Source organism: Haemaphysalis longicornis, unplaced genomic scaffold (genome assembly GCF_048455015.1).
Source record: "Haemaphysalis longicornis isolate Haplotype H1 unplaced genomic scaffold, Haemaphysalis longicornis Haplotype H1 scaffold_7, whole genome shotgun sequence".
Lineage (NCBI taxonomy): Eukaryota > Metazoa > Arthropoda > Arachnida > Ixodida > Ixodidae > Haemaphysalis > Haemaphysalis longicornis.
The window spans coordinates 3,813,892-3,838,358 of NW_027526422.1; the positions used below are offsets into that span (position 1 = coordinate 3,813,892).

Sequence of the window (24,467 nt, forward strand, 5' to 3'; positions counted from 1 at the left end):
TTAAGTAATATAACCGACTTTCAGAAATAAATATTCGGGTTTTTTTTTTTATTATTATTATTGTTTATTGACAAAACAATGCTCAACACGAATGTGATCACCAGGTATGGGAATGGCTGCCCTGTTGCAGGCCCTGCCGTGCCCCGACGGCCGCTGTTGCCCCTGGCGCTCAGCTCGCTGCTGCTGGGGATCAGCGCGGCGCTGAACCTGGCGCTCGCCTTCTACTTGGCTGCCCGGCCGTGAGTGCCGCTCCTGCTGGTGCAAAGACTTGGCAGCCAGCAGTGCCGAAAGGTGGCTCGTGATGAACTCTGTGGGCGTCCCTCCCGTGTCGGCAAACACTGCCAGTCTGCCTGCAGCCGGTGGGACTTGACAGTTGCTGCGCTGTGCCGTGTACGCAAACCGGAAGTTCGTAGTATGCGTTCCTTGACAGTCGACTCGGCTGTTTGACTCGAATTGAGACAGGCATCAACGGCTTGGTAAGGCAGTCGTTTAAGTTGCGTTTATTGGGCATCATTGTGGCAGTTGCTAAAACACTTGTATATCCACGTGAATGGAACTGAAGGTTGTACCGTGACCAGAAGAATGTGTTTCAGTGCTGAGGAGGTAGTTCTTATTTATTGTTTCGTCTGTTGTTAGAGCCGCTGCCTTGCTGTGCCCACTCTGGCACGTCATGGCCACTCGGGTGTGAAGCAAGGCATCAGTGAGCTAGTCTTCCCGCTTGTCTCCATTGCTTTCGTTGTTGAAGGTTTGCATTTAGCGCTTTTGCTGCCTGGTCATAGCGCAGAGGTGAAGCGCCGCTACGTGCTCCTCCACTGCACACGACTACATTGCAGCTGAGAAAGCAAGAGTGGGAATGCAAGTCAGCTGCCGGGGTGTTTTCTTATTTCTTTGTTTTAATGTACATGCATTGTGATATTCAGTATACAGAGCACCATGCTACCGCCAAGTCCGAGTTTTTTTCCCCATCATGGCCCCTGCAAAGTTTGTCTACTCGCACCGTGCAGACATACGTACGCGGCGTACTTCCTTCTCATCATTTTCCCGCCCTTTTTATTGCGCCTGTATATGTTGGCTTGTTTCAGCCTTCCAAATTCCACTCACCTGCTTTGCCGTGCAAAGATGGCTGCCACTGCCCGTGAAAAGATCCAAGAATCGGAGAGGGGAAAAGGGCCGCTTTCGCACTTCCTTTTGCGTTTAGAGTGGCGTCACCAACATGCACTCACCTGCATGGCACCAGTGGGCTCCGACGTTGGGAGCACGATTGTTGTCGACAAGACGTTTTGTCGTTGCAAATCATCTCTCTCCAGAGGCAGCAGCAGCATTCTCTCCTAATCACATTTGTTGCAGTTTGCACAAGCCGGATTCATGCTGCGCTAAATTTAAACGCATGCCCAGATTATTCTTGACTTGGCATACAGTAAGTGTTAATGTTACAAGAGCAGGTGCACAAAATAAAAAGCAACGCTGATTTTTATGCAAAGGGGGCATGCTAATTGATTGGGAGACTCGTCCTCTCGCTGCAGAAAGCTCCAGTTACCTCCAAAGCTGGGACCTCGAAACTAGGTTTTATTGCCACACTACAATAGATAAATAGTCACCTTGGGAAGTGGTTGAAGTCTTCTACACCAAAAGGGGTAGCGCTTTGGCAGGCGTACCCGCAAATTTTTTCTCCGGTCTCTTGTGGTTGCCAGACCAGGAGTGCGCTTGCTCTACGCTAAAAGGACGACGGCAGTTGATGCGACACCTTCGCCTGACCTAGACCAGCGTTCCCCAAAAGGAGGAGTGCCTCCTCAGTGTGCTACCATGCCCGCTCTGCACAAGGGTGTTGCTGTGGCTGTGCGCACAGTTGAGACGTTGGTGCCTTTCATGTCACTCCCTCAAACCGTACCTACGGCCACAGTGGCACAATCCCTTGCAACCCTCTGCGCACAGGCTCCCACAATTTTGGTATGGACAGTGCACGAGTTTTGCGTCTGACGAGACGCGCTGCTAACGCCCACACATGCACGTGGACTGCAAGGCTGGGGGTGAGATTTGCCATTACGTTTCCTCAATGCAAAAAAGAAGGAATTAGTGTTGCTAGGCACTGATAAAGGTTCTCTATCATTTGATGAGAGAAAATGGTTTGTTGAAGCGGTGCGTTGGCTTTCTTATCTAGGACGTGGTTGGCCCGAAGTTGAGAGGTGAGGCCACTCTGAAGACCCTTTCCATTCGTCCTCCAGCCAAAGCTACCGCTTACCCTCCATGCAAGTGCTTTTGTGGGGAAGTAAAGACGGTTGGCCCCAGGGTGGTCAAAGAGCTCAATGTGCGGCATAGCCGATGCCTAGTTCATTGTAAAAGGTGCATTTTGCGTATGCTTTTAGACAAGTTAACTTGGGGGGACGTCTGCTGAGACAAGGTTTAACCGACTTGTCATCCAGTATTGTGTTGAACCTTGACATACATGGAAAATATTCCCAGTTCAAATGCTGCTGTTTGATGCAATGCCAAATCAAATAGTATCCTACTCTTTTGAACGTGTGCATGTCCCCATTGCCCGTAATAAGCCAAGAAGGTTGCTGCTGCCACACCAGTGTGCATGAACCATAGAGCTTGTGCTGTGTATTGTTCTTTTTCTTTACAATAGATTAGAGCTGACATGTGGCTGGGTTTAACTCTTTCGCTACCGCACCTATTCAAAATCGATCAATTTGATCGATACTTTGGGACCGCCTTTTCAAAGCGTTCCAGGTGTTGCTCGAACAAGTAAAGCCGTTTGGAGTTAGATCAGAAAATGGCCTTTCAAAATCATTTCGTTTTTGCTACGGAAAAGGGATTTTTGACACGCGTTTGAATCACCCGGGTGTGGAAAAGGGGCGTGGTCATCGCGCGTCACTGCTACCAACGAAGAGTGCATGCCACTCGCAATTACTCTGCACCAGCGTTTGTTTTCTGCTATCAGGGCGTGAATGGTGAACCAGCAAATGATTTTAAATCGTCAGGTTCGCGCTCTGACAGTGATAATCCCAGAAATCGGCTGAAAATATCAAGCAGTGCCTGTTTGCAAAGCTACTTTATGATTTTAGCCAGCTTTATTGCCTTTGCGCACATTGTTCTAAGTTCTGTGGTAGTTTTACTTGCCCGAGGACCATTCGTGAACAGTTTACAACAGCTTCGGTTTCGTTTCTGCATCGCGAAATTCATATTTACCGCTACTACGCAGTTGCCCAACTTCAAGGCTACCTGCCATGGCGCCTTGAGCATCCGCGACTGATCCTCGAACAAAGCACGCCACTCCTGATTTCCCCCTCACCCTAACCCAATTTCTGCAATAAGAACTTCAGATGCAAGTCAAAAGATCACACCCAGTCGCCAGATATATGTTCCGCCGAGGAGAGCGCTTCAAACCAGCCTTACACTGCCAGCTGTTCGCCTTCCAGTTTCGTTTCCATACGAGGGTATATCCGGGTGTCTAACGTTGCTGCTTAGTTGAACTGTCTGATCGAACAGAGCCTCCGATAAGTTTTTGTACTGTTTCATTAAAAAAATGTTTGGTGGCGCTGCTGATCATTTTCATCGCTCAACTGCTACTCGGCCAAAGATCGCAGGGCACGGTTCTAGCTCATCGTACCTCATTTTTGCGAGGAAGGCTACAATTGCGAGTAAGATGATGATAATAAAGCTCAGCTTCATCTTTTGAGAGATAACTGACCGTGAACGACAACAAGCATCAGCCACGGCGTTCCGTTTTCAACTTCATGCATGTTTTTTTCCGCATCGTGTGCTTGTCCCAAATATTGTGCTCGCTGTAAATGCAAAGTCAGTCATTGACAAGATGTTTTTACGTTATGTGGGGGCAAATTGGTGCCTCTGATAATGTCAAACCGCCAGATTTATTCCAGGGAAGCACCCGAAATTGCCCATTTTGAATTGGAGGTTGGGCTTCACTGCATGACACGAGCACTGCACGTGCTAACATTTTTTATATATATATATCTGACAAACTGTTCCGCGCAAGTTGAGATTTTTTCTAAGGCGTTTTTTTTTTATGTTTCCCTACAAAATGTACATTCTAATTTTTTTTTCTACTCCTGGTGGTTTGATATACACAACTCCTTTTTTATGATTTTTTTCGATAACTTGACAAAAATTTTATATTTTTTTCACAACTATGATATATATAAACATTAAAAAAACTGGTGTTATTGGAAAGGCCGTTAAATAATCTGCATTTTGTGTTCCTGTAATTAATGCCTAAACAATTTTTTTAGCAGAAAAAAAATGTTTTCTTGGACCCCTAAAAATCTGTCAATTTTCTGGCGGTAGCGAAAGAGTTAAGCTGCAGCATGGAATGGTGTTCATATGCCAAAACGTGTGGTTAGTCCTTATCTTTTCCCATGTAAACAGATGTGCTGTGGGTGTTGACACAGCGAGAGAGAGAGAGAGCAACTTTTATTTAGCGTATTTATGCGTGGGAGTGGCTTCTCAGTCCAGCGAGAGCCACTGTTGCCCTGTAACACTCAATGTTAGAATTGTGTGTTTGTTTTTTAACTGCTGCTCAGTTCATAAACACCCCTCTTTAGTGTGAATCACTACAAGCACTGCTGTGGAACAAATGTGTGCAGGCATGAAAAATATGTTTTTATTTTCTGTAATAAATATCACTTGTCAGGTGATGGGGAGAAACGCAGAGCACACGTCTCTCTCTTTTAGTGGAATGGTTCACTTCAAACTTTTCGTGCAACTTGTAAAGGTTCCGGCAAACACTGTGGTGTTGGCTGATGTGATGAGTGTGAGTGCTTGGACTAGCTCGCTTTCACTGGCAGTTCTACTCAACAGCTTCCAAGTTCTCCAAAGGTTACGGCAAGTGTGGTGTCACTGGGTGGTGCATTCATACTAGCCCATGCGTACACCTCCGAACGGAAACACGAAATTTGGGCAACAAAGATTGGCACATATGATGCTCTGAAACTAGCTAAGCTATACAGCAGTTTGTGGGCGGTAGCATCTGTTTGAGCTGCAGTGACACTTTTCACCAGCTGAACACGCAAAGATGCTGCTGTCCGCAATGTAGGCTGGCAATAGACCGCTACACCGGTGGCAGCACTCAAGTTTCACTGCCAGTAGAGAGCGAGTGACCGTACCTGCGAGAGAGCAGCTGCAACACAGTTTTTTCAGAACCTTGCTTTTTGCCCCGTTGGGATGTGCTACCGCAGTACCGTGCCATTTGCACTCGGGTGTACCGTTCCCTACCAAAAGACTCGAAAAAATAACAACCACACACTGATCACAAAAACGTGACTGCCTCGGGCAGCCAGGGCCAGCCGTGTACGATGTTGCCCACCAAGGTGACGACCAAGGGGGCCACGGCCAGCTGCTTGACCACTGTCCACAAAAGTCCTGCCAAAAAGAGAGACAATGGCCAGTTGACCAAAGTTCAGTTACAGCTCACTTCAGTTGCGAGCGCACCTATAAATTAGGCTGCAAAGTCGTTCATTACGCCGGATTTCTTTCCTCTGGTTGGGATCGGCACTGACACAGGGCTCATGCGGGTCGTGGAAAAACCCTTGAATTTGAAAAACTTGTTTTCAAGGCCTTCAAAGTCATGAAATTTTTACAGACTCTTGAAAATCCTTGCATTTTCCTTTTCAGAGGCATAAAAACAACACGAGGCTATCTAAGGACTAAGTGACCGTTGCTTAGTTGATATTCTTTAGAAAACATACGTTCATTATTTGTAAAAGCCTTGAGAGTGCTTATTCTATGACTAACAAACAATTGTGAGAAATTCTTTAAGAGGGAAATGGCACTAGAGCGATTGTTCCAACAAGGAGACTTGTTCACTGCAATGTTCCCGTTTTTTACAATTCCTCACCATTTTAATCCTCCATCTTCCCCTAAACATCCGTCCTATTCAGATTTCCAATAGACTGTGTGGTTATTGGAACCCCTTGAAAGTCCTTGAATTTTCGTCATATAAAATACTGACAACTTGTCCAAGGCTGAAAAGGGTGCTCCCTGCATGTTTGTGCAACATTACTGTTGGTTTACATGCACCAAAGATGATGAGAGAAAAAGTTTCACAATTCAGTTAGCGCAACAGGCACCTCTCCCTGCCCGCTACGAGTAGACAAGGAGAGATCCTAGCAACTTGCAGGTGAACCATCAAATTGTGAGAATAACCAGCCACAATGAAATGGGCCATAATTTCACCGAGGAAGATGCCAGCTGTACAATTTACTTTCTAGCATACGCACCTTCGATGTTTACGCTCGCAGCTAGCCTCAAATTGAACCATAATAAGCTCAACCTTAGCTGACCATGCACATGAAAGCAAGTGAATCACTTGTGGTTATCGATGATGATGATGATGATTGTGCTTAAAGGGACACTGAAGTGATACGTAAACATTGCGGGATTACTAGCGCAAATTATAGTCCGGAGTCCCCAGGCCATGTTTCGACCACTCTGGGCGCGTTTACGCGATTTTATTTAGCAGAAAAATTAATTCGAAAATGCTGTCCTCCTCTCTTTACGCTCGCCCATTTTCTGCGGCGTTTTCGTGTGACGTCGGAAGCAGCCGAGCTCACAATTGGCTGCGCTACTGCACGGCTCCCCGGCCTTCAGACAGAGTCAGTCGGCCCAGCGTTTTGTCCGCCGGCCGCCGACGAGTCGTCGCAATTCGTTCGCTCGGTTGAAACGAAGCCAGGACACGTTTGTGAATGGAAGAATGTGCCTTTCTTTACTTGGTTAGCTTGTACACTGTATCTAGCTCCAAGTCAAGGTCGCTTCACACAAGAGCTGCACAAGCGCACATGCGACGCTTCGCTGACTGGTACGCCAGTAGGAAAATATAAGGCCTCTTGAAGGCGAGAGAAGAGTCAGCGAAGTCAATATAGGTACTGAGGAAATAAAATCAACTGACATTTGTACCGTACAGCGTAAAACTAGGGCGCGGGAAGCACTTTTTTGCGCTGGACGAACAAGCACAGCGGCCAGCAGCACGACTACGCATCTGCGAACGCTTTTCCCTCTAAGAAATGCAATTGCTAGACGTGAGATATTGTGGAAACTTGGGGGATGCTTACTGCACGAGCGCAAAACAATAAATAGTCGCCTAAGCTGCTTGGAATGCTAAAACTAAATAAAAGTGTAAACTGGTTATACATTATATACCTTATATATCCATTCCTGGCCGAGTTGGCTTGTGGCCGAGTGGTCTAAGGCGCTAGGTTTTTTGTTTTGCAAGTCACAAGTTCGAATCCCCGCGGGTACGTGCTTTTTTTTTTATATAAGTTAACTTTTTCGTTTTCCGCCGATGTTTTCTATACTGAGTTCACCTTTTTTTGGGCCGCATTGTTCATTGCTCCACGAACTAGTTCACAGAACGCGCGCAGGCTGGCACTGGCGCGCTAGCGAGTTCTCGTTGGCGTGCTGTTGCCATAAGCACCGACTGCTTGCGGGCAGTGGGCACAGGCCAGAATCAACGGACCCTTGGACTGGTGCAAACACGCTTTTTACGATACAGGCATGAGTGAGGCAAGCTCCAAATATGGGGGAAAAGCGCATGGCATTTGAGCGTCTGCGGGGACGCGGAGGGCGTTCATGCACTGCGTAGGCCTCGGCTAGTGAATGCTACGATTCGAAGCCGTCCTGGGAGGCTTATCTTATGCATTTTACAGCCGACAATATGGCAGAAGCGCGGTACGATGATTACTGAGATATTGAGAATGCCCATCCAACAACGCCATTGGTTCTGTTTTACAGAACCGAAACCGAAATCGAAACTTGTTTGATTGCTAACCTTGGGCATCGTCCAATCACGGTGCCCCCTCCTCCTAACGTCACAGCCTTAGTTGGTGCGGCCGCCGCAAACCGCGCATGGAAGTTTTTCTTCTTTCGCGCTTTGTGAAATAATTACCGATTTGTCAACCGGATAAACGATGAAAAGTGTGCTAATTTGAGCCAGTCTACGCAGTGCAAGCAAAAGCTGGAGCTTGACAAATTCACTTCAGTGTCCCTTTAATGGCGCAAAGGCTTCTAGGCCAAAGAGCGCCAAAACAAGGGTGTGTTAATGTCGCAGGTGAGTTATATGCTGCATGCTTCCGTTAAAAGTTGGTCATGTAAAATTGGTGTATAGGGCCAATGATTGTCAGTAAAAAGTGAATAACACTAGTTGTGAGAGTATAAAAAGATTTGGGCTAAAAATCAGGGTGCCTCGGAAAGAGTTTTTGCCTAGGACAAAAAGGATGAGGCCCCTAAGTGTCACGAAAACATACCTCAGCAGTGTCCTCATCACTGACAGACAAGCTGGGGTCATGTGCGATAAGAAATTTTCATTAAGAAATCAACCTCGGCCAAGGGGTCTAAAACTTTTTTGTAACTGATTATTCCTTCATTCGAGAGAAAGCGCACCGGGTGTAGTGGTATGTGTTGTGTGTGTATATACTAGCGAAGGGTCTCTGATTGTTTCAAGTGACTTGCATTCAATTAGGATATGGAGTACAGAAAGATCTCCACATATGTCACGTGTCGGTCGTGGTGTTCCATTTAAGAGGTATACATGTGTGCCATGTGTGTGCCTTATCCTTAAACGACACAGAGGAACTTCCACAGACCTGTGTAGTTTTTCGGTTATGTGTCTACCTATTTATGGTTTAATTGCGTGGAGTTTGTTGAGTTTGTTTTCTGTTTGCGTGTCCCAGTTTTTCTGCCAGCGTTCCCGGAGTTTTTTTTTAATGAGCGATTTCAGGTCACAGTAAGGCACTGACATAATGTCCACATTTCTACGAAGAGCAGCGACAGCTGCCTCCCTATCAGCAGCCTCATTTCCCGCTATTCTACAATGACCCAGCAGACAGTAATTTTGAGCGTCATCGAATATGCTGCCATGATAGCGTTTATGAGCGAATTGAAGACTGCGTTCTTATGTGGCTTCGCTAATGACAGGGCTGTCACCACACTGACAGAATCAGTGCATATGACCGAGCAAACTATTTTGTTCTGTATTATATGGGGCTTCACCTGTGAAAATGCTGCTGCGAGGATTTAGGGTTTTTGAAGTGCAGAGGTTCGGTCAAAGTACGGCACATGACACTGCAGAATTTGTTTTGGAGACGTCTGTATAGAACTCTGCACATTGATATTTACAATGTAGACTTTAAAAAGTGCCGTTGAATTAAGGCACTAGGTGTTTTGTTTTTGTTTATGCTTGCAAAAGACATGTCGCATGCTACAGGCAATAGCTTCCATGGGGCTATAACATCAGCTATAGAGGTTTTGTGCGCGTCTTTGAAGGAAATGTCCAAGTTGGAGGCTACAGTATTTACTGTTATTACATAGGGCTGCGGAAGTGATGGCCGCTTTATGAACAAAGATACAGTGGATGTGTCATGAATTAAGATGTTGGATGGGTGCTTTATGACTGAGGTTGTTTTTAGAGCATAGAACAAGGAGGTGTAAGCACGCTGGTTTTCCAATGACCACATGTCAGATCACTTGTGGTTGTCGACAACAGCTTTGCCCACGCAGCCTTGACATGTTCTCACCGACTCTGTGCACAGCCCCCGTGAAGAAACATCTTCCCCCTCAGTGGAAGGAAAGGAGCCGAGAACAGCGAGCGAGGCCCACCTCTGGTGCTCAGGTGCACTTCCAGGCCGACAGGGGCAGCGACTGCAGCCAGTGTGCCCGCCGCCGAGCGTACAGGAGCCAGAGGAAGCCCAGCACAATGCACAGCACCATCTCAATGTCGTAGCCGTCTATCGTGGTCACGCAGCTGCCGCCCTGGCTGGTGCAGGCCTGCAAGAGGGGAGGCACACGGCTCACGTTGCGCGCTGGGTGCTGCAGTACCTGCCTGCGGCGGGGGCTGCCCCCGATCGGCTCGTGCCCAGTGGCTTTTTCCCTTGGTCTCGCACACTGCATCCCACATCCCTTCTGCAGCTCCCGAAATGTGCACGTGCCGTGAGCCTAGTGCGTGCACAGCCCGCAGAAGGGGCCTTGCCTGGCGGTCTTCCTTGGAGCTGCAGCTGGCGGCGGCCCCCTGGCAGCGGGCGAAGGTGAGGCTGTCCACCAGCCAGAGCGCGGCCGTGGCGGGCCAGTTGCCGCCCAGGTTGGTGACCGTGTTGAGCAGGGTCATGTACGTGCCCCCAATGGCCGGGTCGCTCACCCGCGCGTGGAACGCCATCAGCGACACAAAGATGCTGTACACCGTCACCTGCAACGCAGCCAGGGCTCGCAAATGCTCCGCTCTGGCAGTGCGATCCAGCTTCGGGCGAATCCTGCTCTTGAGTGCGCCTTACCTGGTGCACGGCGTACACCACGATGATCACTGCGTAGTAGTACATGGGGAACGTCCCGTCCGGGTTCTTCACCCGATAGGTCCAGCTCAGCAGGAACATGAACACCAGGCCCAGGAGCAGCCTGAAACAACTCGCATGTCGCAACTTGGCCACCAGGGTATGCTCACATAAAGCCACTCTATGCAGACCTGCCAGCGAACAGCTTATGCTTTTGCAGCCCTCTATGTGTCCACGAGAGAATTTAGCTGTGAAATGAGCATGAATACCAGTACCAAGAATTGGCTACACACTGGCTGCACGCACACAGCCATCCCACCAGCATAGCCGACTGCGCAATAAATTGGCAGTTGCACATAGCATATGTGTGCCGATGGTAGGCTCTTACGTCCACCTGCACGCACCACGTGACTGCACTTGTACCGCAAGTAGGCGAAGCATTTCAACAAAAACTGAAAGCTGTGGTGAGGCACCCCATTTCATAATGTTTGCTAGCTGAGGTCTGTGTCTCTTAATAAATAAATAAAAGCGTGTGCTCAAAAAAGTATTCCTGAAGGAGACCTTTACTTTACATTTACATGTCCCTGCCTCGGTGCTTCTTCCAGAAAAACTGTTAAGCCAGCTCCACCGATCCCATCCCCCTATTCACCTTTTGTGGTGTCGCAAGGCACAGTGCGGGGAACTAACTCTATAGGCTACCGAAAGGTCCCCGGAGGGTGCTGCAGTCACTTGTCTACGGGCATATGCGCGAGCTGCCACCACTTGGGTGCGGGCTGCACTTCTCGCGCTAAGATGAGGTCCAGGCAAAACCATACGCATTACCACATGTCCAGCAAGTTCAGTTCAAACACAGAGTAACTACTGAGTTAATTTTTGCCAGTACTTGTCTGGTCACCTGCTAGGGACGCATCATCTGCTAAGCTCAACCAGCCGAGTGCCGTGGCGATTTCACGGAATGAAACGAGCAGTTGTTGGTGGCCAGTTGTCTTTTCGTCAGCAAGGGGAAAGCTACACAATTTGCCACAGCGTATTTTTCTCTTGTTTGCTACCTTCTTCACGTGTTTTCACTTAGGACATTTGGGTTTTATGAACTGCAGAAACATTAAGGCTGCAAGATGTGTGACATAAATGCTATTGCATCTCATCAATACCTATACGATTTCCGACTTTTGAAATAATCAGCTGCCTCATACGAACAACACATTTAAAATGCACATGCTATTAAAGACGTGCGCTGGAAATGCTGCGTTTCCATATTACTTGTTTTTGACGCACTTCTGTTTGCAACGCTCACACCTGACTAAATTTTATTTTATTTTATTCAGGTCAGCTCACGCTGACCTGAATAAAATAAATTTTTTTGCTATGTAATGTGTGCGCCGGCAAATTTCGCAGCAAAAAGAAAATAAAAAGAACATTCTGTAAGGCATACATTATTATTTTGGAATTCAAAAAAAAAGTACATGCCTCCACCCTTACCTCCAATTGCATGACAGGTGACATGGAAGTATACTAACATTATAAGAAACGACAAATACCGTAAAAGGGTGCTGAAATAAAAATTTTGGAACAGACAGATCAGCATGTGTAAGTATTCAGCAAGTCATAACCTTCTAACACACAAAAAAAAATAAAAACAAGTTAGCAACATTTCCTCTATATGTATTTGATAAAATTATGTCTAGTTTCCTTCTAAAAATTTCTCAGAAAGCCACTTGTAGAGTCCCCAAGTTGGAAGCCAAGAATTCTGTTGCTTGCAATATAAAAGCTGACCGGGTGTTTTCTGTTTACTATCCGCGAGCAGGTTTCCAGCGCTCCCGGATGGAAGGAGACGCCCCTTGCGCGACTGGCTGCTCCTGAAAAGCGCACGTGCTGGCTCGATCTGCACGCATTGGCACCTGCCGGGCCCCCCACTACTCCCGCTGAGAGCGGACAGCGCCAGCCTTGCACGTACTGTTGCGACCGGGCGGGGGCACCCGATCCGACCTCCGTGGCCTCCGACATACGAGTGGTAGCGTGTATGATGCGAGCGGCCAGCCGCTGTTGCAGCCGTGAAGAAGTCCAGAAGCCGTAGGCTAACGTAACTGTTTACCTCATAGCAAGAGGTGAGCTGAAGCCAAAGAACAATGCCCCGACGGGCGAGGTTACAATACAGGACTCGAGCAGAGCGACAACATCGATTCGCTGCTCTAACAGGAATGGTTTACAACGCTTGGGAGCTCTATTTATACCCGAAAGCGGTAACGGTCAAACGCAACACGTGGGAACACGCACTACACTCTTTCCAGAGTTCGTAAGCTGTTCATAGCCTCGGGCACGTTGAGTCCGAGAGAGGGGAGAGAGGAGGACTCCGTTGCGATCACCGGGGCCTGCCTCTGTGTCCTTGAAGAGCGTGGAGACGAGCCGTGCAGGCAGCCGCCGAAGTTCAGCCGCCGCAGGCAGCCGCCGAATGCGCAGAGAGCGAAGCGTCTGACGAGGCTTTGTCGCAACTTGTTGCCGACATGATTGCGCCTGTTTCCGAAGGCGCACGAGTGGCTTCGCCGCACAGCCGAGGAGTGATGCGGGGAAGTACTGCGGCGCTGGCCCATTCGTAACAGTACCAAGCGCGGCGGGCACCCCTCTTACACCCGGGAAGAGCCGAGGCCGCTGCTTTGCGAAAAAACCAGCACCGCTTCCGCTCAGCAAACTTGAGCTTCCCAGTAGGCGCCGGTTTGCAGATGTTTAGCATTTTCTGCAATAATAACCATATCCCACCCCTTGATTTTACACTTGAGTGCCCCATCACCGGTTGCTATCCCTCCCAAGCACTGAAAAGAAATGCTTGCTAGGCTTGAACAGCTAATACAAACATCGCCAACAGGCTGTTACTTCTGGTTCCTCCCTTGTGCCCCAGGAGCATTTCTTGATTCACTGGCGTGGCACGCATGCCGGCAACTATGTGGGTGCCTTAGCAACGGGGACGCGCAGGCTTCGGCATAGCGGCGCACGCATGAGGCCGTCTCACCGAGCTCAGAGCATTACCTCAACGTTAACTACTGTTTTGCGCAGCCGCCTACAGCCTACCTGTCGCAAGACACGAGGGAAGTGATTGCCAGCTGCTGTGTTGTGCTACCGGATTGCTCAGCTCTCGGCGAACACTTCCACTTCGACCGTTCAGCCTCTCACCGATTGATGTCGCTAGTGTCCCAGCTGACAATGCACTCGCTGCTACACCACTACACTACTGCCATATCTCATCGGCATGCGCGTGACCATTGACGATGTCGTCAGAAGCATTATTGGGCTTTTGTACCGAACAACTCTGCTGTGGGCAAGGTGTGGGCGTGCCTGTGTCTGTGCTCGCAGGCAACTGCACGGCAGTGTAGCCATTTTGTGCGTCGCGCCACTTTTCGCAGCCACAGTTCCATTCTACAGTAGTGATGCAGAGTTTTCTAGGGCAAGATCATCACCACACAATGCCACTGCGATTATTCGTGTCCGCTATTGCCACGGCCGAGAATCAGGTCGTAACGGCGCACAAGACAAATGCCAGGCCCCCCCCCCTCTCTCTCTCTCTCTCTCTCTCTCTCTCTCTCTCTCTCTTGAGATGTGGACATATGCGGCGACACAGTGGGCACTGCCATGGTGGTTTTCAGTGTTGCCAGGAGAAGAAATCGTCCGTAAACTTTTAGGTGAATACAATCTATTAGTTTTCCTCGTTGGTTCATGAATTTAACACAAGTAGAGTAAGATGCACACACCAAACTTAGCATGTGCTCACTTTGCATATGGTTCATGCGTAGGCTTTTTTTGCCCAGTTTTTGCCCAGCTGCTAAAGCTTGGTGCACATCATGCAGCCGAGCCACCTTTTATTCCTTCATTATTCGATAGACTGGAACGGTTCAAGTGGCCAACCAACAGGTTGAATAGCGACCACTATTCACAAAACAGTTTAGGCCCGACGTATTTGCACACACCCAGCTCACGGCAGTCGCTACCAATGCCAGTGCCACCACTTTCCCGTGACACTGCGCTTGACGTGAAGTCTTTTGCCCAGTTTGCCCAGACATTTGAGCTTGGAGCCTTTGCCACTGTTCACCTAAGCCCAGGACCTTTTCCAGGCTGGGCGAGCGAGTTCTGTACCAAGTGCTGTGGGGAACACAGATGAAAGACGGTGTAACTGCTACTGGCACAGTTTTCAACAACAGTACAGGCTACACTGGGACGCACTGCCTGCTAGCGTGCAGCTTCACAGTGGGTGCTCGATTGGGCCTGTCAGTACCGCCGTTTTGTCGAGAGAGAGAGGGTCACACGACTCTGCCGCATGTCCCCTCGGTTCCCCTCGCCCTCACCTGGGCGGGTACGCCCGCAGGAAGACGTGCAGGGGCCGGTGGCCGCCCGTGTGCCGGCTGATGAGCAGGGGCAGCAGGATCTGCACGGGCACCATGGGGATGGCCAGCAGCGCCAGGTTCTCGCGGTGCAGGCCTGCCTCGAGCAGCTTCAGGCCCGTCACGCTGTCAGCGGCCGCAAAGCCCACCTTGCAGGTGAGCAGGAACAGGCAGAAGGTGCGCACGCTGGGCAGCCGCAGGATGCGCACGGCCATGCGGTACGTGTCCAGCACCCCCTGCTCCTCGTGCGCCTCGCCACCCGGGCCGTCCCCCTGGCCGCACGCCTCCCCCTGCTCGTGCTTCAGCAGGGCCACCAGGCTGGTGGTCACCAGGAACACCAGGCCCCAGAAGTACAGGAACCCTGCCACAGACATCACACAGCCCGTAATCATGCGCGAGAGGTGTGCTGAACGAGGAAATGCACTGCCACCTACAGGGCACAGTGAAAAATGGTAGACCACGTGACCCGTACAATGTACGCGGGCACATGGTACTGATCATAAGGAGTTTCAGAAGGACCAAACTGTCGGCATATAACTGCTGGAAAACATATCCACGAGGAATGGACCTTTTTCCCAATACCGGTCCTCCTAGCGGCCGCCACAGTGAACTGAAAATGGCAGTAAGGCACACGGCCAAAAAGTATGGCTTTCGGAGAACTCGTGCACAAAATATCCCAGTCCTGCAATTCCTTCCGCACCCACCCATCACCCGTGCCTTTCACGTGAATGTCGCAGTAGCAGGTGCACAATCCTATGACTAATCTGCAGTGGTCAAAGCACCCCTTCCGTACTCTTTTTCATTTTCGTCGCCCCCTTACTGGCAGCCATGCGCTCGCAGCGTGGTCAGGCTCAAACATCTTTGCCCCTTTCCTTAGCCATTCTTGTGCGCTTGTACGAAGCCACCACGAGGGGCCAAAAGAGAAAAAATAGAAACATGCAGCGCTAGACGGCATAGCCGTTCCCTAAGCAGAAAGCTGGGGGGCGCCCTTTTGTTTATTTTGCCAGAGGCACCTGCCAAGAATGGCCAGCAGCTTGCACATGTGCAGATCGCTACTGGAAAAAGGTCCATTAATGCACCAGCAAGGTTCCCCATTTTCATGAAGCAGGTGGAAATTATTTCATTTTTAACAGAAGCCACCAAAAAGAAAGAAAGTGAACCACAAATCTAAAGATTGAACATACTGTGGGAGAAGGCTTCCCTTTCGCTAACGACATCATCGTCCCTGATGCTGAGATAAAGTGCACCGAGGCTCTTGTTTGGCGGGGGGATTGCTCAGGACACCCAATGCGAACACATGCAATGGGAAGAAAGACGTCTGCACACATTTAAGCTTACCTGTACGTGCTCACATGCATGCACAAGTGTATACTGCAAAGCTAGGAGGAGACGGCAGTGCAAGGCCATCTCTGACCATGAAACAGGTGCAAAAAAAGCTCACAGGTTTCTTTCAGGTGAAATAAAGGCCATCCGAGTGAGTCCTTACAAGTGCCAAGTACACTGGTAATGTTTCTGCACGCTAGGTGCATAAATTTCGATGCAGTAAAGTTTTGATATATAGCCGAGTAAAGTTAATTTTTACCACTTTGCTGTATCACGTTTTAACTACAAGCACAAAAAAGTACAGTGTGCAGAGGCACTCCCTACCATCCAGTGTGACGATGCCTTCTTGCTGGGGCACAGACCTCAGGTAGCGGTTGCAGAAGTCGGCAGACTCGAGCGCCAAGAAGACCACATTGCCCAAGAAGTAGCCTGCCGTTTGCCCCACCGAGTTACAGGTCGAAGCATAGCCCACATGTCTCCTGGAATGGTAAAGCAAGCACGCAGTCAATCGACTTGTGTGAGGCTCCACTGGATGAACGCTGCCTCTCGGGGACAAAGGCCACGCTTCTTGTGCGTGGCCAAGCTGGGCCCTTTTGGCAACTCCAAACACAGAGTGTCACGCATTTCACAGCCGAGCCAGCGGCGCATGGCCACAAGTTTCTACACTGTGGCCAAAACTAAATGTTAGAAGCACGGAGATGATTTAAGTCCTGTTTCACGTACCATTTATTGCCTAGACAAGAGGTTCTTCTAGAGCACACCTTAAAGCCGCATTATGCTGAGCGCAGGGGTGGAACAGGGTTTGGAAGCAGTCCTGGGAGCGGGGAAAGATGCCTTTGGTAGCAGGCTTGGGGCAGCCAGAAAGGCCGTTTGGCAGGGGGCTGGCACAAGCTGATGTGCTAGCTCGCTGTCAATTAAGGCTAGTCTGTCTATCTACTATATGAGGCGTCCTGCCGTGCACTACAACCTACTCCAAACTAGGAACGCAGTTCTTGTACTCCATCTGAAAATTTACAGTGTGTGGAGTTACCTACCTTTGGCCCCAGCAATGAGCCCCATTATCACCGTTCAAAGAGTAAACCTCTTGCACAGAGTCAAAGGCGATCAGATAACAGGCCTCACTTCGTGTCCAGTAGACGGCAGTGTTACACGAACTCACCGCGGCTTTCCGTAACACAGGGGGTTTGCTCGCATTTTTTCTATCGAACAGCAATTCAGTGCAAGCAAAGGAGAACATAGCTTTGTCTTCGCCCATCACGAGGTTGCAAGAATCGACTACGTGACGAGAGCGTGTTAGAAGGCATAATTAATGCTGGACTATCCTCCACATAAACAAAGCTAACTACAAAAGTTCACAGGTGAAAATGAGTACAATTACCTCGCAACAAAGGCAAACCGAATTAAGAAGCGAGGGCAAGGTGTCCTCAATAAATACATGCAGCTCCACTTGCCAGAAATGGTCAGCTAAATTGAAGTTCACCCCCAATAAACTATAACCTTTCATGCGAATATTATTCTCTTTTCTATCAGTTTGCGATGTCACATAAATACATTTCACTCACTGTTGGTCATTTGTCATTAATTTTGACGCAGCAGCCGCCACAGGGAAACAAAGCTATGCCAACGCATCACAAATAAATCTAAAGTGAAGGGGGAGAAGCCGTGTCGAGCCTCCGGCCTTACAGCGAAGCAAAATTGCCAACTTCCATAGCTACCCATAGCCTTAATGAAACCGAAACTATATCCGCATTGAAACTTAAAACACGATTAAGTTTTCAGACCGGGGTACCGTGGCAGTGGTGTCTCGTGGCTTAATTTGGGCTCTGCAGTGCAGGACGGTGCTAATAAACGAGTTCGCTGCAGCTGGGGCGGCTCGGCGCAGGATGGCGCAGGCAAACAAGTTTGGCACTCAATGGCGCAAATGGCGCAGCTGTTCCACCCTACTGAGCGAGGCTAGCGCCCCTTCCTAGCCAGCTCACTTTTTTTCATCTTTGGCCAAATCCGTGCAGTGCTCAGTTTCTTGTGTCCAAGGCATGTCACTGTAATGCAACACAAAAATATTGATGGAAGAGTACACATTTTGAAAGATGTGCACTGTTCTATTGTGGCACTTCCTTCCATACTACAAGACGATACCATACCCTCGCGTGGATGCCGTCATCACTTATCCTGCTATTTTGTTTCACTGTTTTTCCTATGCTTACTCCTTTAATTAAAAGTTAATGGGGCAAAATACGGCTAAACATCGCAAAGTGCTTCAGCAAGGATAAAAATTGGGGTGGGCAGGGTGGCTACACTCCTGGGCTTCAAATTCCCTCCATGCATTCTCGACAAGAGGCCCTGGCCCTGCCTTGTTCAGCCTCGCCCCCGTGCCAACGCGGGGCACACGACGCCCCCCCCTGGTGGGGCCTGCGCTGCCCACCTGGAGAGCATGGTGAGGGCCCAGCCGTCGACGGCAATGTCCTGGGTGGCCGCCAGGAAGTTGAGCGCAAAGAAGACGAGCGTCAGGGCCAGGATGCTGGGCGGCTGGCCCTCCTGGCCGCCCAGCAGGGTGCGCACGTGGCCCGACAGCCAGAAGAAGGACAGGCCGATGGCGTACTGCGTGGGCACCAGCCACGACTTGCGCCGCCCAAACCGGCTCGAGTACACCGAGTCCACGATGGGCGCCCACAGCAGCTTCACGCTGAACGGCCACGACACGAAGCTGAACAGGGCCTGCTCCTGCAGGGGGCAGCGGGCAGCGGGTAAAGGAGTGCCACATGCACTGTGCCACTACGGTTGCCGCCTGGCCGGTTTTTCACACAGCGGGCCGCTTGCCGGTTTGTACTTAAGACCAGCCGTCATCAAGCCGCGATTATTTTGGGAAGGTTATAAGTGTCAATGCAGCAACTACGACAATAAATGTGTGTTGACAAGCTGCACAAAGATACGCCAGCAGAGCAAACACTTCATGGAGAATTCATAGCGCAAACACTTCATAGAGACAAGTCTAATTCTATATACATATGCACATTCAAAGTTTTCCAAATAGGAGAAGGCCGAGGTATAGAATTTTACCTTTTGTCTTCTGCATTTTTGGTGCATTGCATAGTATTGCCCGTGTATGTTATATGAATATCAAATGCAATATGTCATATATATTGCACACTTTTTTACGTTCGTCTGTGAATTCAGATGCAAAAAAAAAAAAAAAAAAAGCTTTTAATGGACGAAGTATCCACGTTTACTTTTCAGTGCGGCACATTCAGAGCAACAACCAAAATCTCAGCCACTTTCAGCACAAATGTTATGTTGATTCCATTCTAGGAAAACGCTACAATAAATGGCATTGCTTCATAGTTAAAGAAACTCGTTATCGCCGACCCAAGGTTTAGTTTTTTAAAAAGGCTAAAAAGACGTTTCGGCTTCTATACGGAAGCCTTGTTCACCTTGTTCACGAGGCTTCCGTATGGAAGTCGAAACGTCTTTTTAGCCTTTTTAACTAAACCTTGGGTCGGCGATAACCAGTTTCTTCAACTATGAATCTTTCAACCGACCAGACGAGATTTCGTTAAACCTTAGATTTTAAATGGCATCGCATGTCAAAAATCATGGCATATTTTTTCAGCCTTCTCCATACCACGCCGCCACCCCCCCCCTCTCCCTCCCTCCTTGAGGGGCTGGGTTTTTCTCTTTCGGGAAGAGGTGGCCACCCTAAGTGCCAGACTTGACTGTCGGTCAAAGTGCCCGCAGTGAGTCAACCGTGTCATGCTGATTCAGCTGAGCCTGTGCATCTTGGGCTTCGCCGAGAAACACCAAGGCAACGGAGCAGGTTGTGCAAAAAGAACTACAACGACAGCCCTCGCTGCAAAGCCAACTTCCGCCTTGCCACTGAGATTGGACAGGGTGTACAGGCATGTATGCGAGGAATCTTTGGCTTAGAAGGGGGCAGACATTTTGCGCCGGTTGCTTACCAGAGTGCGATTCCAGTCAGTCGGTGGGTCTCGTCATTGTCGCATGCAGCCAAGTGCAATGCCAGCAGAGAGGGCTGCATGCTGCTAAGGAGGCAAGAAAGTGCTGTGCAGCTGTGCTTGAATGTGCGCACTCGCTGGCGAAGCACGGCTGGCGGCATGTTACGGCACAGCAGTGGACTGTGCGGCAACGCTTAGGTGAAATTTTCGAAGAACATTCCACCGAGGCAGTTGGCATTTCAAAGCGAGTGCTACGAGCACCCCATGCCTTAGGATGGGGACGGAGACGAAGAGGCACGCACCTTGTAGCTGACGTGCCTGTTCTGCAGCAGGAGAGGCACGGCCGAGCCGAGGCCCAGAGGGATGCCCTGCAGGACGTAGAGGAGCAGGAGCAGCGCGACGCTGCGCCACTCCTCACGCACGCTTCCCGGGGACTCCTTGTCAGCCAGCCGGCCGGCCTCCAGGTGCACACGGCCCATTGTGGCAGAGCCCTCCCCGTCTGGCTGCTGCTGCGCTGCTCCGGCTGGGGGCCGCTTGCGGGCCTCCATGTCACTCGGCAACACTGCGGCAAGGGGAGGGTCTTTGGCATCTGCGCCCAGTTCCATGCAAGGTGGCCACTGGGCTGACCCGCATCAAAGAGAAGGCTAAAGGAATCGGGCATCACGCAAGTGTCCCTGTAACCATCTGCGGTTCTGCAAGCAATTCCAAAGTTGGCTTTTGAATACCCAAAAGGGACTCCCAAAGGCAACAACCAATTCACAAAAGAAGGCAGCCACAACTAGCCACAAATGAGCAGTGGTAACTGTTGAAACTTTTGTAGAAGACGAAGATGAAGCTGGCACCGAGCTCCACAGACACACGAGCGATGAAGAAGACGACGACTAGGCGAGGCATCAAGATGGCTGCTCACTGTACGGTTCTATGTAAATAGTGTAAATATATCAGCATTTCCCAGACGACCGCCTTTTCCTTTGCCTCCCTGGACGTTATTTCACAGTAACCTTGACGGTAACCTGTGCAGGTGTGCGATTGCTTGTCAGTATGAAGGTGAAAAAATTATATTCAGGGGCAGATGCGAGAGGCCTGCTAGAGGTGCAAAAAAGACCTCATCCTCTCCTGAAACAGCTTTCATAGTGCTGCTGTCTACAGGAATGGATGGAGTAAAATGTCACTAAAGATGAACAATTTGCAAATTCAATTCGCGTTATTCAGTTCTGTATCACCTCTGTGCAAATGCATGTCACAGCATGTTTCACACCAGCATAAAATACATCCGAATGCATTAGAGACATGCAGGACACAAAATATCTGAGGGCTCCCTTTCCCCGATTGCATAGGAGGTTGAAAGCGACAGCTTTGGAACCCCCTCGCAGTTGCATCTGATCAGCATCCTGTTGCGTCGTGTTTTGGCTGGGGTCTCGTAAGCACTGCTAGATCTCCTCCCAACCTGAAACCCAGTGTCATGCCCACATCACAAATCACCGTGAGAGCAGTCTGTCTTGATCGTTACCCCTACCACTCACTGACTGGGCAGAGTAACTTCTAATTACCTAATCATTGTTAATAACTACAGATGACCAGACGCAATTCTAGCTACGACTGGACAGAACCTCAACCAAATTAAGAAGTAGTAATTAAATAACCAACAGTGACTATGACCAGTCAGAAAGCAGTAACGGCTTAACCGGTTGGGTAAAAATCAAGGCAGACTGCTCCCACTGGTATTTGGAGGGTTGCCAAGGAAGGGGGCATTAGGCGACGCTTACAAGGCCCTTGCTTGTGTTTCTTTGCACCCGCGACCTGTCTACGTCACCAACACAGAGCACTCCGGGGAACAAGCCTGCGGCGTACACTGCCGCTGTGTATGGCGTGGAGCCACAAGCACCTACGCAGGCCTGGCTGCACTCAGCCCTGCAAAGCACCAACCGCAGCATCCAGGGGTGGCTTGCAGTGGAACATCGCCAGTGTGTAATGAAAGATTGGTCGCAGAATTACACATCAGTGCACCCTATTCTGGTGTATGCGCACAGAATGCTTGGTGTAGCAGCTTGTTGCACAATATGCTTTCACTGAGAATCCCCACCACTTGCATACAACCAGGAGCACGGTCGCCGGCGTGTGCGTGTGTGATGTACGTACATACGGCTGCATTACCACCATCGCAGATCCAACAAATTGCTATTGTAAAAACGAATCAGCCTCCACGAAAGATACTTCAGTAAAATATCCTGTTGGGCTGGTTGGTGCATATTGCTTCAAGAACAAGAGCGCTACAAACCACAACAACAAAAAAAACGAAGAACGACAAGACAGAAGTGCATCTGTCTCGACCCAGACTACAAATTCTCCTCCTGTGCAGAGCAACCAATTGTAACACGACCTGCGTTAGTAACCCTGTGTTATAGTGCTTGAACCATTTACAATACATGTAAATGGATCGAGCACTATAATCCATTTACAATCCATGTTGATCCATCATCTCTGTGCCATCTTGTCCCCGTGTTTCATGTTAGCGCTGTTTGCTGCAATATGAGCCCATATCAACTTGCCCAGTTTTCTTTTCTTCCACTATTTTTGCGCCGTGTTTATGCACGGAAACACATTTTACAGGAAACCAGGCAGGAAATTTTTTATCCGCTCTAATTGCGAGCACCGGTCGGTTGTGGTCGTTTCCACAGAACGGCTAATGCCCGCTCCACGTACAGCAGCAAATGTGATATGTGCACCAGCGCAGGCACGAAAGAGACAAAAAACGGGAGTGTCTTGCGTTACGTACAGGGGGTACAGGTGTAACCCTAATCATCACTAAAGTCACGTCCAGACGTAGCCACCGCAAGACTTACGCCCAATCACCTGTGACCATTATTAGGAATGGACCTTTTTCCAGTAGCGATCTGCGCATGCGCGGGCTGCTGGTCCGCCATTCTTGGCAGTAGCCTCCGGCAAAATAAACAAAAGGGCGCCCCCCCCCCCCCCCCCCCCCCCCCCCCAGCTTTCTGTTTGGGGAGAGGCTATGCTGTCCAGAGCTGCGCGTTTTTATTTTTTCTCTTTCAACAGCTCGAAGTGGGTTCGTAAGTGCACACAAAAAGGGCTTTCTAGGGAAAGGGGCAAATACATTTGAGGCTGACACTGGAAGCACATACAAGCCAGTGGGGGAGTAACAAAAATGAAAAAAAGTAAAGAAAAAGGGGCGCTTCAACCACTGCGAATTAGTCACGGGAACGACGCCTGCTACGGTGAAATTCACGTGAAAGGCGCGGGTGACCGGTTGGTGCGGAAGGGGCTACAGTACCAGGATATTTTTTGTGGACGAGTTCTACGAAAGCTCGACGTTTTGTGGGCGTGCATTGCTGCCAATTTTAGTTCGGCGTGGCGGCCGCTAGGAGGATCGGTACTGGAAAAAGGTCCATTCAATTAACAGTGACTCTGGCTAGTCGGTGAGCGAAAGCGGTTTGGCCACTTGGGTAAAAATTCAGACAGGCTGCTATCGCTGCTATCTGGACTACGGCCATGTTACTTGCACTCGCTGTGATGAAGCTCCGAGCTGACGGAGCGAAATTGTCCTGAAATGAGCGAAATGTTTCCAAGAAGAAACGACGTCAAGCGCTTGGACGCCATGCTTCAAGTTAGTCAGCTGTGGAGATTCAGCGGCGTAGCCCAGATCGATTGAGCACATTTTGTATAATAATCCTGTGCAGCCTTAAAATGAAACAAACAGCTCACAGCTGTGGATCTCACCTGCAGCTATCCCGTATCTTTCATTTAGTGTGTGTTTGTATGGGGAATGATGGCAGCAGACGATACACGCGCCGAACGACCAAACTGCAGCACATACGTGTCCCTTTCGGCTTTACCGTCAGGGGCGCCACACAATTGTTCTACATTCAACCAAACAATTTAAATAATCGTATGTATTAAAAATTATTGCCCGTCTAACACTTTGCTATTGTTTATTTATAAAAAGAACTAGAAAATGGTGTTGACATTTCTGCCGTGGTTTGCAGCAAGGAAGATGTGTGTGCGAGATATTAGTTTGCGAGAAAATCTTCCCTGATCTGTGATATTAGCATGAAACTCTATGTTTGCGAGGAACGTCATTGGGAACGTCTTTTTGGTGCGTGGTTGGCAAAGCGACCGAAGCTGGGGATAAAGTACGAGAGCGGCTTTGAAGCAGTTCTCAGCAGTCAAAAATTACAAATGAAAGTGGACTATCTACCACATATCTACCATGAGATTCACACAACATGAAGCATGGCTACGCCTGCTGATGCCTGTGGCATGGAGGAAAGAAAAGTTTTTCTTCCTCCAAGGGCACGGAGAAGGAAGTTCAAGGATAGTGAGAAATTATAGTGAGAAACTCTATGGTTCAAAGAACCATGGTCGATAGATGCATAAAGGAAGCAGAACTACGGACCGAAACAGTTACCGTTTTTACAATTTCTTTATTTATGTATATCCACAAAACTATTTTTTATTATTTTTTTTGCATTTTCGTAAGTATAAAAACAACAAAAATTGAGATTGGCCCTTTTGCACTTTTGCAGTTCCGTCTT

The 24,467-nt window shown here is 49.2% G+C and overlaps 2 protein-coding genes across 4 annotated transcripts in view; one reads left to right on the top strand and one right to left on the bottom strand.

Annotated features, from left to right (window-relative positions):
- The window catches only part of LOC144144321 (uncharacterized), a 61,465-nt gene extending 56,800 nt beyond the window's left edge, over window positions 1-4,665 (top strand). For all 3 annotated transcript variants that reach the window (XM_077675718.1, XM_077675716.1, XM_077675717.1), the window contains one exon: window positions 131-4,665. In XM_077675718.1, the coding sequence (XP_077531844.1) occupies window positions 131-243 (113 nt within the window). In that variant the 3' untranslated portion in view covers window positions 244-4,665. The remainder of the gene's footprint in view (window positions 1-130) is intronic.
- Window positions 4,600-23,809, bottom strand: LOC144144325 (acetyl-coenzyme A transporter 1). Its single transcript, XM_077675723.1, has 9 exons — window positions 23,653-23,809; window positions 20,217-20,476; window positions 18,387-18,685; window positions 16,289-16,443; window positions 14,606-15,002; window positions 10,278-10,398; window positions 9,980-10,192; window positions 9,610-9,777; window positions 4,600-5,379 (listed from the first exon to the last, which is right to left on the bottom strand). The coding sequence occupies exons 2-8, from the start codon at window positions 20,460-20,462 to the stop codon at window positions 9,619-9,621; spliced, it is 1,590 nt and encodes a 529-aa protein (XP_077531849.1). The 5' UTR covers window positions 20,463-20,476; window positions 23,653-23,809; the 3' UTR covers window positions 4,600-5,379; window positions 9,610-9,618.
- Between the last annotated feature and the right edge of the window lie 658 nt (window positions 23,810-24,467).

What these genes read in the sequence shown, in the direction of transcription:
- LOC144144325 (XM_077675723.1), bottom strand. Translation starts at nt 20,462, where the DNA reads ATGGAGGCCCGCAAGCGGCCCCCAGCCGGAGCAGCGCAGCAGCAGCCA. An exon ending in GCCCTCACCATGCTCTCCAG is followed by an intron (nt 16,444 to 18,386) that starts GTGGGCAGCGCA and finishes TTACCATTCCAG; the next exon opens with GAGACATGTGGGCTATGCTT. An exon ending in AGGCATCGTCACACTGGATG is followed by an intron (nt 15,003 to 16,288) that starts GTAGGGAGTGCC and finishes TGTCTGTGGCAG; the next exon opens with GGTTCCTGTACTTCTGGGGC.